General features: G+C 38.0%; 1 protein-coding gene across 1 annotated transcript in view; it reads left to right on the top strand.

The window, feature by feature from the left end:
• Nucleotides 1-13,260, top strand: part of RRP15 (ribosomal RNA processing 15 homolog) — a gene marked incomplete at its 3' end in the record, with an annotated part of 29,921 nt that overhangs the window by 14,054 nt on the left and 2,607 nt on the right. The window contains exon 4 of the mRNA XM_084245700.1: nt 410-602. Within this exon, the coding sequence (XP_084101826.1) occupies nt 410-602 (193 nt within the window). The remainder of the gene's footprint in view (nt 1-409; nt 603-13,260) is intronic.

Raw genomic sequence — 13,260 nt, 5'->3', positions numbered from 1 at the left:
AGAAACACACTGGGGGTGCGGGGCGGGGAAAGGAAGGACTAGAGTCAAAATAAGGGGGGGTGCAATTGTATGGGGAATATAACCAAAATGAAAATTCATACATTGTGCAAAGATGAAAAAAGATGTAAGAATTATATAAAATAAAGTATTTAAATGAAAAAATAAATAAAAAGCAAAACTGGAAGAGGAAAAAAAACCACGTATCAGCTCACATATATTTATTATTTATTATCTACTCCGAAATTATATTCATTGTTCAAATTCTGATATATTTAACCACTCATTCAGTGCTTTTGCCTGTTGAATGCTGGCCTTTTTTCTAAGCTGTGAGAGCACCTTGCTCCAACCCTCAGAGCCTATGTTCTGGTGTAATTGCACTTTACTGTCACCATTCTGCTCTGTTCTCTAGAGGAGTGGTGCAGTTATTCAACGCTGTCCAGAAGCATCAAAAGAACGTGGATGAGAAGGTGAAAGAAGCCGGGGGCTCTGTGAGAAAGCGTGCTAAGTTGATATCAACTGTCTCCAAGAAAGATTTCATCAGTGTTCTGAGAGGGATGGATGGTGAGAAAAGTTCACCTGGGAAAAGCCCAAAAGCCAAACAGGTAAGGCTTTTTATATGGAATTCAGCTCATGACTTTCAGTTCTTAAGCCCAGAGCTTTTAAGGGAGAAAAGCACACTATGAAATATTTTTTAAAGATTTTGTTAATAATTCTTTATGCCCACAGTGAAATTTCAAAGTTTGGGTCCTTAAATTTCATAATGATTTTATTCAGGATGGAAATTGTCAGTTAACGTCATATTCTTGCTCTGAGACTAGGAACCAACAGATTCTGGTACTGCTGTTAGCGATGGAACTATCTCCTCTCTGAAATCCTGGCTTGTGTACTTTTTGGAGAACAGAAGCATAAGTGAAGGCTACAGCTTCAGTTTGTTGTAGTTGTGACAGTGTATACCTTCTAGGATGTGCCCAAGAAGAGCACTTTGACGGACCTGGGGGGAAGTCATCCTTGCCCTGAGACAGCTTTAGTGATGCTGGGCCAGCTGGGAGGTGGGACAGCCTGGTCAATGACTTTGTTTTCCTTTTTAATGTACTAGGCAAAAGGTTCTGATAGGTAGTCTCAAAAGTGCTTGATATTTGTTGCCAACACAACGTACTTTGGTCAGGAAACAAGTTTTTGTCATGTTTTTTTGTTTGTGTTTGGGAAAACAATTGAAACCCAGGCAAGAATTTCATGCTAGCCTAGGATTGAAGTATTTTTCAAGTTCCTTAATTACCATTTTACCTAATTCTGGCAAAGGTTTTCTAAGCTATTTATTTAACTTTATCTCTCTCATGACTATCAAAGGAACCAAATTGTATGTTTATAAAATAATGATTCTCACTGGTGCTGCTATTTTCAAGCATTTGTCAGAAGTAATTATAAACACATGGGTACTGTGTTTGGGGATTTATAATTTTTTAGTTAAGAACAGGCTGCATTCTCGCTATTGACATTTCACTGGAAGAACTGGAGAATGATGATTAGCAATAGATGAGAAAGCTAGTGGGAAGATGAAAATGGAAAGACTTTTTTTCCCTGTTGGTATTAAATTAACGTTTTATAGATGCATTGTTTTTGCTTTGGAATCATTTTTTTTCCATGAATTATGAAAATATGTGAAGGGTCTTTTCCAATGGTATCATTGCGTTTTCTTTCTTACTGTTTGCACTTTTGTCCTTGACTGTCTTGATTTTCTACTTCAGTGATCATAGGCATACTTGTAATCTGGGACATGAGATTGCTTGAGATGTAAACTAGAGTGGCTTTGCTCTAAAAGTAGTTTGTTTCTAGAACTCCCTGCTCCATGCCAACAACATCCTGGCACATTTCTAGTTAATAGGTTTGTTTTCATTTTGATTTCATATTTATGGAAAACAACCAGACTTGTTTTTTATTTTACCTGATTTTACATCTAAGTATCTATAAAAGTACTATAATGTTTGTGTTTAGATAAGTTAACGCCTTAGAATTCTGATAGACAATAACTTCTTCAAGTAAGTAAATAGAACTAATAGAACTGCATGCCAGTTCTCAGTAATGTAAATTAAGCGACTATGGGGAGGGGGAATTTCAAAGTAACTGATACTACCATTTAGTACACAGATCGATATATGGGTTGATTTGTCATGGTGGACTTTTAAGGCAGTTGAAGAAGAGGGAAGGGAATAGATTTGTTGTGCTAAATAAAGCATGATTCGGAAGTGAGTCATGGGTTGAGAAGTGGACAAAGAAAGTTGTTAAGTACAGGATAAGAGTTCCCCTTTTCTCTTATTTTACCTCATTATAGCATGACTGCTGTAGCTCCCTTTCCTAATACATTCCTCTTCCCCTCCTCAAACAGAATGATAGAAGAGCTTTTATGGAGGTTGCTCTTTGTCCCTTCCTTGAAGGTAACGGTATTCAGGCCCATAGGCCTTTTATCCTGCAGGTAGTTACACTATGTGGAGTCTTCAGAATCTGAAGTCCATCCATATATAAACTTGATATATCAGGATACCAATCTGAGGATACCTTTATTGTAGTGTCTTTATCTCCATTACCCAGCTATACCTGTGGTTCATAGTTGTGACACTGAAGTCTTATATTAAAAAAATAAAAACGAGCCAGTAGTTTTATATTGAGCAAAGCTGGATAGAGTTGTAATAATATAACATGTTGGATTCATTATAGTCCGTATACTTTAGGAGTGCTGTTGGTGGTGTGTGTGTGTGTGTGTGTATACACACACACACACATATATATATATATTTTAACTCCTTAGGAATACTTATGGCATAGAAATTAACTTTTAAAAACCTCCTTCCAGGTATAAGGAGCTTTGAGACATTATGACAAAGGTTTCTTAACTCTGCCAAGTTGCCAAATAAGTCACTTTTCTCAGAACTTTCTTTTTTTCAGCATTAAAATTTTATTTATTCCAAAGCAGTTGGAGCACAGTTTCAAAACTAAATGAGTGACAGAATAACCATTGCTCTTTCCCATCCATTTCCACCTTGTATTGCCCCTTCACTCCCAAGATAACCAATTTAAACTCAGCTTTCTTCTAGTATTTTCTTCCATAACTTAAATAATACACTATTTCTTACAAATATTAGCTATTATCTCTAATGGAAAATAATTTCTCTTCGACCCTATACTTCCCATACTCTGTCCTTCCAATATAGTATATTAATGTTTTTGTCTAAATCAGTATTTAGAGTAAACATTGTTCACAGCTGCGTAAAGTAATGTACAATAATACTGCTTTCTTCCTTCAACATTATTTCCTTACAGTTTGTTTCCCTGGAGTTAATTTTTACCTCGTTGCTGTTGTTTGTGTGTGTGTGTTGTATTCATTTGTTTAGTTTTATGTGCACCAAAGTTTTCCCATACTTCCCAAAGCAACCATTAAGCCCTCTCAGTATTATTTTTTTCATGGTCATCTTGCTATTTAATCTATACTGTCATTCTTTGTACTGTCTTTTTGCTACTTTGCTTTATTACTGTCCTGGGAATTCCCTTTGCCTCTTTCCTGTGTGGTAGCCTGCTTCTTAAACTAAGGATTTTTTTTCTCTTAACGTTTGCCCTCATTTTGATGAGGTCACATTTATCAGCTTTCTGGAAAAGTGGTTAGGTATCATCTTTTATTGATGTGTTGGCTGCACATATGTGGTGAGTAGAAGGGTGTGTTCACCCTACCACCACCAAATGCTTAGTCCATGTTTTAATTTCCAGAATCCGTACATGTATCTTATTTGGACAGAGGGTCTTTGCAGAGGTAGGTAAGGATCTTGAGGTGAAGAAATCATCCTGAATTAATCTGCAAGGGTCCTAAATCCTTATAAGTATCCTTATAGAAAACACAGAGGAGAGACTTCGTAGACAGAACAGAGGGGGCAGTTGACCATGGAGGCAGTGGTTGAGTGATGTGACCACAGTCAGAGAAAGCCGCCAGCCGCCAGAAGCTGGAGGAGACAGTGGCTTCTCCAGAGCCCCCAGAGGAAGTGAGGCCTTGGCAAATTATAAACTGTAGGAGAATAAATTGCTGTTGTTTTAAGCCACCCACTTTGTGGTAATATGTTATAGCAGTCACTAGAAGCTAATTAATGGAAATGTCCATGTTGGAAATTATTTTCCCTCAGAAATATGAAGTTATTGCTCGATTTTCTTTTAACTTTCCTCCAACACTATTCAGATTTCTGACTCTTTACTCTTTAGGAGCTTTAGCTTTGCTATTTAAAAAATTTCTGAAACATGAGCTTTTTATCAAGATATTTTTAATCCTCTGATTCTGCTGACTCAGATAATATTGTTACCCTTAGAAATTGTTTTATCTTTGTTAATTTTATTGTATGCAGGTGTTACTTCTGGAATAAAGTATTTTTGAACTCATGTTAGAAAGCTTTAATTAGTGGCAAAAAAGGAAGCATAATTGCTTTTTAAAGATCATTTTTAGGATAAGAGAATTCTAAGACTTGCAGGTATTCTAAGAGATGTCAAACTGACATATAGTCACTAGTTACTGTACTTTATTTCTTGGCCCTGAGCCTGAACACTGTACAGTACAGGAGAAAGATAGTTGATGGGCTTATTTCAGGGGAGATAACAGATTATATCTGTAAATCAGAAAGTTTTCACTAGAATTTAAGGCAATTACTATTATATATCTATAGAAAATGAGCTCTTTAATTACATTTGTAATTTTTTTTAATAACAGTTGAATATCTCTTATCATACTAAGGTCATTTGTATAGAAGATATACATCCCCTTAATAAATGTAAACTCACTTCTCCTTTGGCATTTAGCAATCTTTTTTCTTTCTCTTAAATTCTTCATATTGCAAAACTTATGTGTAGAAGTAAGTCACGTGGTGAATTCGCTACCCAGTACCCACATCTCAACAATGCCCATTATTTTCTCTGTTCACTGTCATTTGTGTCATAATCTTGTTAAAGCATTATTACAGACTTAGTTTATTTTCATTTCGTTTTACTTGTATTTCTGTGAGGCAAGGCCTGAAAAGGGACACTATTAGTGGAAGTGAAAGACCACTTTTTCAAAAAAAAAAAAAGAAAAAAGGAAGATACTTCAGGAAAAAAAATAAAACTTTGGTGTAAAGTATTGCATGTCAGATTCCTTGGTGGTATGGTTCTATGGAATGAATCAGTCCACCAAATATATGGAAGAAAGAAAACAAACAATTTGTAAAATTGTTACAAAAAGTGTTGCAGATGGTATAGGTGTTGCTCCTGGAATTAGAGTCATTGGTGGGGAAGTTCTAAGAGAACGTTCATAGTTCAGGCCCTTAGGAATCCTGCGGAAGATTGTTAAGAACTTCTCTTTGAATCTGAAACAAACAGTGGAGACACTAGTTGATGGTTAGACTCCTCAAGTCTGTAACTAAAGGTACTTTGAGTGAAATGCTTTGAAAAAGTGTTGTTCATCATGTAATAAGAACTCTGATGGTAAGGAGAGAGGAAGCACTAATGAGTAATATTTCTGTTGAAGTGTTTATCTTCACACTAAAGAATCTGATTAAACCACAGATTACAAGTGTTCAGTGACTTTGAAACTAGAATATATTGAAACAAAGTCTTTGAAAGCATTTACAAGAAACAGAGTAAGCATCAGAGACAGGAGCCAAATGAATAGAGATTTTCACTAGTGATAATTGCAGGTAAAGGATCTGGTGGGCCTCCTGCATAGCCTTGGGAAGGCACACCTGGGCAGCTGAGCAGGAAGAGACCTGCCAGTCCTTGTGCTACCAGAGGGGCTAAGGCCTACCTGTTTTCATTTTCCATGTTCTTTACATTTTTCTTGCTATTTTTCTTCCATAGAGATTGGAATGTAGGGTGTTTGCTGATGATGGGTAGGGAGCTAGGGAAAGGGATTCTGAGGAAGTAAGTTGGGGTCAGATTTTCAGTCTCTATTCTGTTAAGGAATGTGAACTTTAGTCCTTAGGCATTTTGGGGCTAGTTGTAATTTTTCATCCTGTACTTAAGTGGATCAGTTTTGCTATTTTTGAGGAAAAGTAGATTGAAGAATGGAAAGGCCAGCCAGTGGGAGGGAGGGAAAGAGGCTATCCTCAAAATCAAAGCAGCTAAGTACCTGGATACAGCAGGAGGGGGCGGGGTACCGACTGGAAAAGAGGAACCTATTTGTGCAAAGAGGGACTTGATTTCTTGATTTGGAACTAAAGGAATGAGGTGTTAGGAAGAGTCAGGAATGGTGACACTGTCCACTGTAAAGGGCGGAACATGTTTGCCAGTTGAGGCTTTTGGAGGTGATGTCTACCGCAGGTTGTGATGAAACAAGAAGGATAGTGGGAAAGACCAGGTAAAAGGACAGCTCAGGGAGAGACCCAGGAAGTTTATAGGTCCAAGGTATTATCTGGACATTCTCTAATCTAGGACCTGTGACTCCTTCCTTTGGGCCAAGTAAGAGCAGCACCAGACCATCCTGTGTTGGGTTGAGCTGGGATTCCCTGGTGTCCAGCTTGAGTGATTGCTTTAAAAAGATCAGTTGTCTAGGGCCTCCCTTGGTGGCTCAGCGGTTGAGTGCTGGGCTGCGAGGCTGCGGGCAGCCTCTGCAGCACCGGTTCGATCCCCAAGGGTCCCACATGGCGCGACAGACCTCTCCTGCCGCGCCCACTGCTCCCCTTAGCAGTGTGTTTCGTCGGTCTGCCTGTTCTGTTCCCTGCTCTGGCTCTGGTGAATTCTCTCACCGTCCCACGCTTCTGACTATACCCAATACTTGCATAAATAACTAAACAAACAAATAAAGAAATAAATAAATCTTTAAAAAGAAAAAAAAGATCAGTTGTCTATAGGATATTATTTAAGTGAACAAAAAAACCCTTTATTTTACATAAGAAAGGTTTTTGTTTAAAAAAGTTTTTTTTAAACATTATACTTCATTATACTTACTTCTTATACTTCATTATACTTACCTCTCTATAGAGTTGTTTTCCCGATATGTTGAATAATCAGTATGCAAAATGTGCAGGCATTAATTTTTTCGCCTTAACTTCAAAGATGTAGTCATTCCTTTTGCTCTAGAATCCAGATTTCTTGGGTTTTGAAGTGTCTGTTTCTGTAAAAGTAGAACTGAAGCAAAAGTGATGTGTTTTAAGTCCCTGAATCTCAAAGCAGAGTGTGCTGGCAGCTGTTAGGAAAGCTTGGTTGTCTGTTACTTTTACTGTGAAATTGCATGCTTTTTGCAAGGTTCCATGTATTCAGAATTGCCAGTACAGCACCTTAGATTTTTGTTCATACAGGTCACAATAACGATTTTGCAACAAGAGAAAATACTACCTGGTTTCTGTAAGAAAGTGGTTTCCTTAGTGATTGCAGGACAAATTTCAATAGGTAGCACAGGGGGGAGAAAGTTTCTGGAAGAGGCTAAGTGAGTATTTTTTGTGAATTTGTGATATGAACACTTTAAATGTCACACACAGAAACAAGTTAGGGGGTGCAGTTTTGCATACGTTCCTTATAAATGCCGCCACCTGAGTTTTCATAGCTTGTGTTAGTAGTGGGGATGCTTCACTTAGACAAAGACTCAGACTGCTGTGTACTTTTACACTGTACCTTTCTTCCTTCTGGTTCCTGGACCCCTTAGCTCCTGCTCCCAGAGGGGAAAACCTAGGCCTGGAGGATGCCTTCCAGGGCCAGAGGTGGTCCTTCTGCAGTTTTCAGGAGTTCTTCTATAGAGTGAGGGGCGTGCAAGGCCCGTGGGACTGGGGAAAGACTGTCCTCAAGTTGCCCCTGCCTTGCAGGGCAGCTGTGTTTCACTCTCACATTAAAGCTGCTTCAGCTGGAATGTGTGGAATTCAAACTTTGTAAATAATTCTGCTTAATGTTTGTTTACTGAAAATGCCTAAATAGATGAGAGTTTAGACAAAAGGGAGACTCCAAGTTGAAATGAGTACGAGCAGGATTGTGTGTATCGCTGTGGTGGGGACAGTGGGACGCCCGTTTCTCGTGTTCACTCTTATAAAATATGCTGTGTTTAGTTGTCATGTACGATGGTCTTGGATTTGAATGACCCTCGTAAGTGAAGTGAACTTGGTTTGCAATATAATCCCTGCAGCATTTTACTTGGAATACTATAGGTATACTACCGGTATAAAAATAGGAGTAAGGACTAATTACAGAGCAGCTGTAGAAATCCTTAGTTACTATTAAAATAAAATTTCATAATAGTTCCCTCTATCTGTGGCCCTGTTTGAAGAATGTTCTCCCTGTTTGCAGTGCTGCCTTGGCTGCCTATATGTCATTTCATCAGTGAGGCTGAGGCTCGTTTAAATTATCCTGCACAAAGTGAATGTTGTGCCAGGTTTTTGCACCCATCCTGCTTTCTTAAAAACCCAAAGAATATTTTAGTGTTTTCTGCTAGAAATCACCCCTTGAGGTGGAGGCCAGTGAGGCTGTTGCGGGGAGGGGTGTATTATAGATCATACACACCATGGTGATGGCCAGGGCCTTTGGGAGCAGGCAGCTTCCTGGGTTCAAAACACCCCCTCTGCTGTTGACTGCCCATGGGTGACCACTGACTCCAGGCCTTAGGTCACCAGTCTGTTTAAAATCATCACCCTTGGAGGGGTAAACTGAGTGCAGGCAAAGTGCAAGAACAGTGCCTGGTCTGTTTTATTCTAGATCAGGCCCTTACAACCCCACCCTTCCATACCCTTTTTAAAGATTGTATCATCATCCAATACCAATATTCTTAAAGAATGAATCCAGGATCTGAATGTTCCTGATTGTTTCCTTGTGATATCTTTGAGCTTGTTCCTCTATGCCATCTTCCTGTGAGCAGAAAGTTAGGACCAGGGTCACGATTTGGGCCAGTCACTTAGCAGAGCTGTTCCACAGGTGGCCCAGACACTGTACATTTACTATCCCATCACCTAGAGACCCATCAGCTATTCATTTGATTAAACAAATGTCTCCTCCTTAAAGGTGCAGTTGCCCTCCTGTTGGAAAGTAATTTCTGGAATAAGTACTTGTGAAACACATAGACCTTTTCCATTTATCACTTGCCTGTTAGCATCGATTGGTGATCGTTGCCTAGAACAGTTGTGTCATTGCCGTTTACAAGAATGGTGATTTTCTCTTTTATTTTTCTGGAATGAATGAACAACATTTCTAAAGATGGGGGTGAATGTCCTTTTCCTTTAGTGACTATTCTGCACAGTGAGGGGTTGGTGTAGCTGTTAACCCCAGTGCTGCCAAGTGTGCCTCCCCCTTTTGTTTTGGGGCTCACATCTGCAGATGTGGTGCTGGGGACCAGGGTAAGCACAGGCTGCCCTGTGACATGACCCCACTTTTCTTTGCATGCTTTCTTGCTACCTGGGACGAGATGTCCCCAGCCAAACCTCACACTGTGACCCAGACCTAGAATCCCCCATTTATTTTGGGGGAAATCTGGTGAGGACACTCCATTTATTTTAAATAATTGGAAATCTGGTGAGGACACTCCCATTTATTTTAAATCTTTTGTTGGTTTAAGCAAATAAATTATAGCCTGCATAGTCCGCTAGATACAATGTAGCTCCATCTGTGTTGCTTTTCAGAGTTTTACAGAGCACTTTTACATGTTTTCTCAGACTTCCTGATAAATTTGCAATATTAAACCATCAGTGTCTGCTTTCTAGATGAACTCATAGCTCTGTTAATTTGTCTACAGATCTGAATTTCACATATTGTGTAATACATCAGCTACAAGAACAAAGGCATGCTCCCAGAACTGACTAGCAGGGTATGTTCTGAATATTTCAAGCTCCTAATTGAGTCTGAAAATGTATAGAGCACTTGTGTCAAAAGGCTCCTTCAGATGTTAAATTTGCCCTTTTAGGTAGATTAGTCAACTCTCAGCTATTAGCAGTTCTTAAGAGAATATAACCAACCAGGAGACTGCTTTACAGGAGTGTTTCCTGAAGCTCAGCTCTGGCGCTGGGTCTATGAAGTGGAGTTGGAATAGATGCCACCAGATGGAACCTCTTTGAGCAGGGGCAGAAGTGGCGAGCACATAATAAAATTGAACAAATGGAATTAAACAAAACCATGCAATGGATTTTTAAAAATGCATCAAAACATATTTTCAGGAGTGGCAGGCCTGAATTCTTAGAAAGCTAGATGGAATTAGGAGTTCTTAGAGGGCTCTCCATGTTTAACATTTCTTTGGGCTGTAATTAAAGACATAGTTTCAGCATCTGGACCTGGAAACTATACAAACAGTTAACAAAAATAAAGAAGCTCTTTCTAGAAAAATAGTCAAAATGAACCTAAAACAGGTTTTTGCGAAATGGAAAAGACAGAAATGGATCAAGACAGCTAGGAATTGTTTGTTAGTAATTGAGAATCAAGTAAAGTTGAATTTGTATTGATACGAGGCCTTTCATGTGATCTCAAATCTATAGTTTGTTCTTTGGAACTCTCATAAATTCCAGATGGAGAATTTTCAATCATTTTTGATAAACATGATATTCTTACTCATATTCTAAAGACTTGGGCCTATATTTCACATTTTTTGGTCCCTGCCTGCATACACCTTTTACATAAAGGTGTGCAGTCTCGTATTCTTCACAGCAGCACTTTCAGATCTGCTTTACCTGGTCACAGGGAGATTGCTGACTCCATTTGTAAATCACTCACTAAAAAATTTGTGATAACAAGGGTATTAAAATGAATTTAGCGAGTGCTAAGAACTGTTTTTAATTTAGGTGAAACTAAATTAAAATGGAAAGGGAATGTTCTTAGGAAAAACAATGAAATCAACTGTTGCTGATTGCTAAATATAGATGTGATTATGCTGTTTATTTTTTTAGGATTTGACTAATTTTTCCCTTTCAAAATTAAAATGAGGATAAATCCTTTAATTATTTGGTGTTAGATTAATGAATAATTCCAATCTGTTTTCAGTTTTCTTTTCAGTAGCTGCCAATGTTGTTTGAACCTTGAAATGGAAGTTGATTAACATTTTTAAGGGCTGTCTTCATCTTCAAAATTGACACAGACTGCTTCTGTATGATTTTGATTAAATATTTGTATAAATCCAGGCCAGTGAGAGGGTGGGATTATTTTGTTTCCTGTGTCGGGGGGTTTCTGTTTTGCATTTAATCATTTTCACTTTGCTGCTGATGTAGGTACAAAGTCTTATCTTGTAGGTCACTTCAGGTCATTGAATCTGACAGATTTCATAAGTTGTAAATTTTGCTCACTCCAGCCTGTGCTTAGATGTCAACATGGCTTCCACAGATGGTCATGAACATGTATGGTGTGGTTACCTGTATATTTATACAGGTTACCTTATATTTATACCAAAGTTAAGAGGTTCAGAAGAGCCTTTAATTTCTTTAAACTTCTGGACCTCTAAAGCTTTCTGATTTGCAGTGTTGGAGTCAGTAGTTAAATGCCATAAATTCACATTCAAATCCAGAATTCTCTTGGTTTTCATTCCTGTTATAAAAATAATGCATCAAATTGCTACTCCTTCCATTTTACAAACAAAACAAAAGCCCTTGGTTCTCATGCATGATGTCAGAACATTTATTGGACTATATTTAGGAATCACCCCAGGCAAGCTTTTCCAATGAGTGTCACATTTGCATGTTGCCTTAAGTTTTCTCCTTATATTAATCTCTGAGCAGTCTTCCCTTTGTGTGTCCTGAAAGGAATTAGGAACTTTTTTCTCTTAATAGTAAATCATCTTTGTGAAAAAGATAAGTTGAGATTATGTAAATCGTTGTGTAATAAAATTTGCCCATGTTCTGACTTCTGTATAAAATGATATTAAAAACATATTGTTTTTTTCATTGTATTTTAATACTCATACTATTGTGTAGATTATAGGTTATAAGTAATATATCGCCTTCTTATTCAGTAAGTTTTGGACTGTGTGGTATTGTGGAAAGAACTTGGGCTTTGGATCAAATGGACTGGGTTTGAATATTGACTCAACCATTTATTAACCCTGATCTTTGGTAAGTTGCTTTCCTCCTTCAAGCCCTGGTTTTCTTATATAAATGAGAATGTTAATGGATATCTGACCAGAGATCTTACTAGAAATAGGCAATATTATGTAGTGTGTCTGTCACATAATAACTTCATTGTATAATTCATGTTTTTAGCCTTTTTTCATTGAGTAAGTTAGAAAGGAGAGCAGAATCATGCTTCATAAAACCCAGAGGGTTTCTTCAGGGAGATATTAGGGTAGGCTTGCAAAATTTAGGATTTATGGAAATGGTTGAAGAATAATTTTGCTCCTTTCTTGCTATCCTAGGCCCCTCCCCACCCCCCCATTTTAAAATTAAATTTTACTTATGCATGTAGTAAAAAGGCCAAAAAGTACTTTATACTTTTTGCCCAGAAGTATAAAGTAAAGCAATTTTTTGCCTCATTCTGCCCACCTTCCATGGCTCCTGCCCCAGGGCAACTGCTTTTTCATCTAACTGTTACAGGGCCCAACCTATTTCATATTGGGGTTGCCCTGTAGCAAAGCTAGTGCTGTTGGCATGTATAAATCTGTTTTTCCAATTAATATACACGGTCATATCTTTTGATTAATTTATGGTGTTAATATATGGCTTTCTGTAATGGTAAAGATTACATTTTCTTATAAAGTTTGTTTTTTCTCCCATATCCTCAGTGTGGTATATTATTTTGCTAAATCAATAGTCAGCATTTACTATTATGCCTGTACAAGTGTTGCAAACAAATGGTTGTAAGAATTCCTTCATTGTATTTTCTTTCTGTGTGTTTTTCCTGGTGTTAATAATTGCCTTGCTTTTCATATTTGATTTCCTCAGTTTACTTAGCTTTACAAAATAAAATTGCCTCAGGTAACACATATATATAAATGATTATCTTTGAGCCATTTTCTCCCAGTATTCCCCATTCTCTCTCGTCTCGTATTGCTTATTGCTCTTAAGATGCAACACATTGTCTCCTGCAACATAAATTTCTTGTGATCCTGGGCTTTCTCCTGGGCGTGTTCCCCAATTCCTGGACCTGTGTCTCTCTCTTGGTTGATTTGCTCTCACTCTTTGGTAAAGTGCATCCTGCATGGGACTCAGTAACGTGCACTGCAGTGACTGAATAAAAAACAATATCTCCACCACCAAATCAGACGTTGACAGAAGCTCTGAATTTATTCTGTTACTGCTCCTTGCCAAAAGTACATGTTGATATAACATCTTTCAGAAGACTGGTCTCAACAGTTTGATTAATGTATCCTTT

The sequence above is a fragment of the Talpa europaea genome (assembly GCF_964194135.1).
Source record: "Talpa europaea genome assembly, chromosome: 10".
Lineage (NCBI taxonomy): Eukaryota > Metazoa > Chordata > Mammalia > Eulipotyphla > Talpidae > Talpa > Talpa europaea.
Note: the sequence above shows the minus strand (reverse complement) of the source record. Positions and strands in the feature narration are given on the sequence as shown.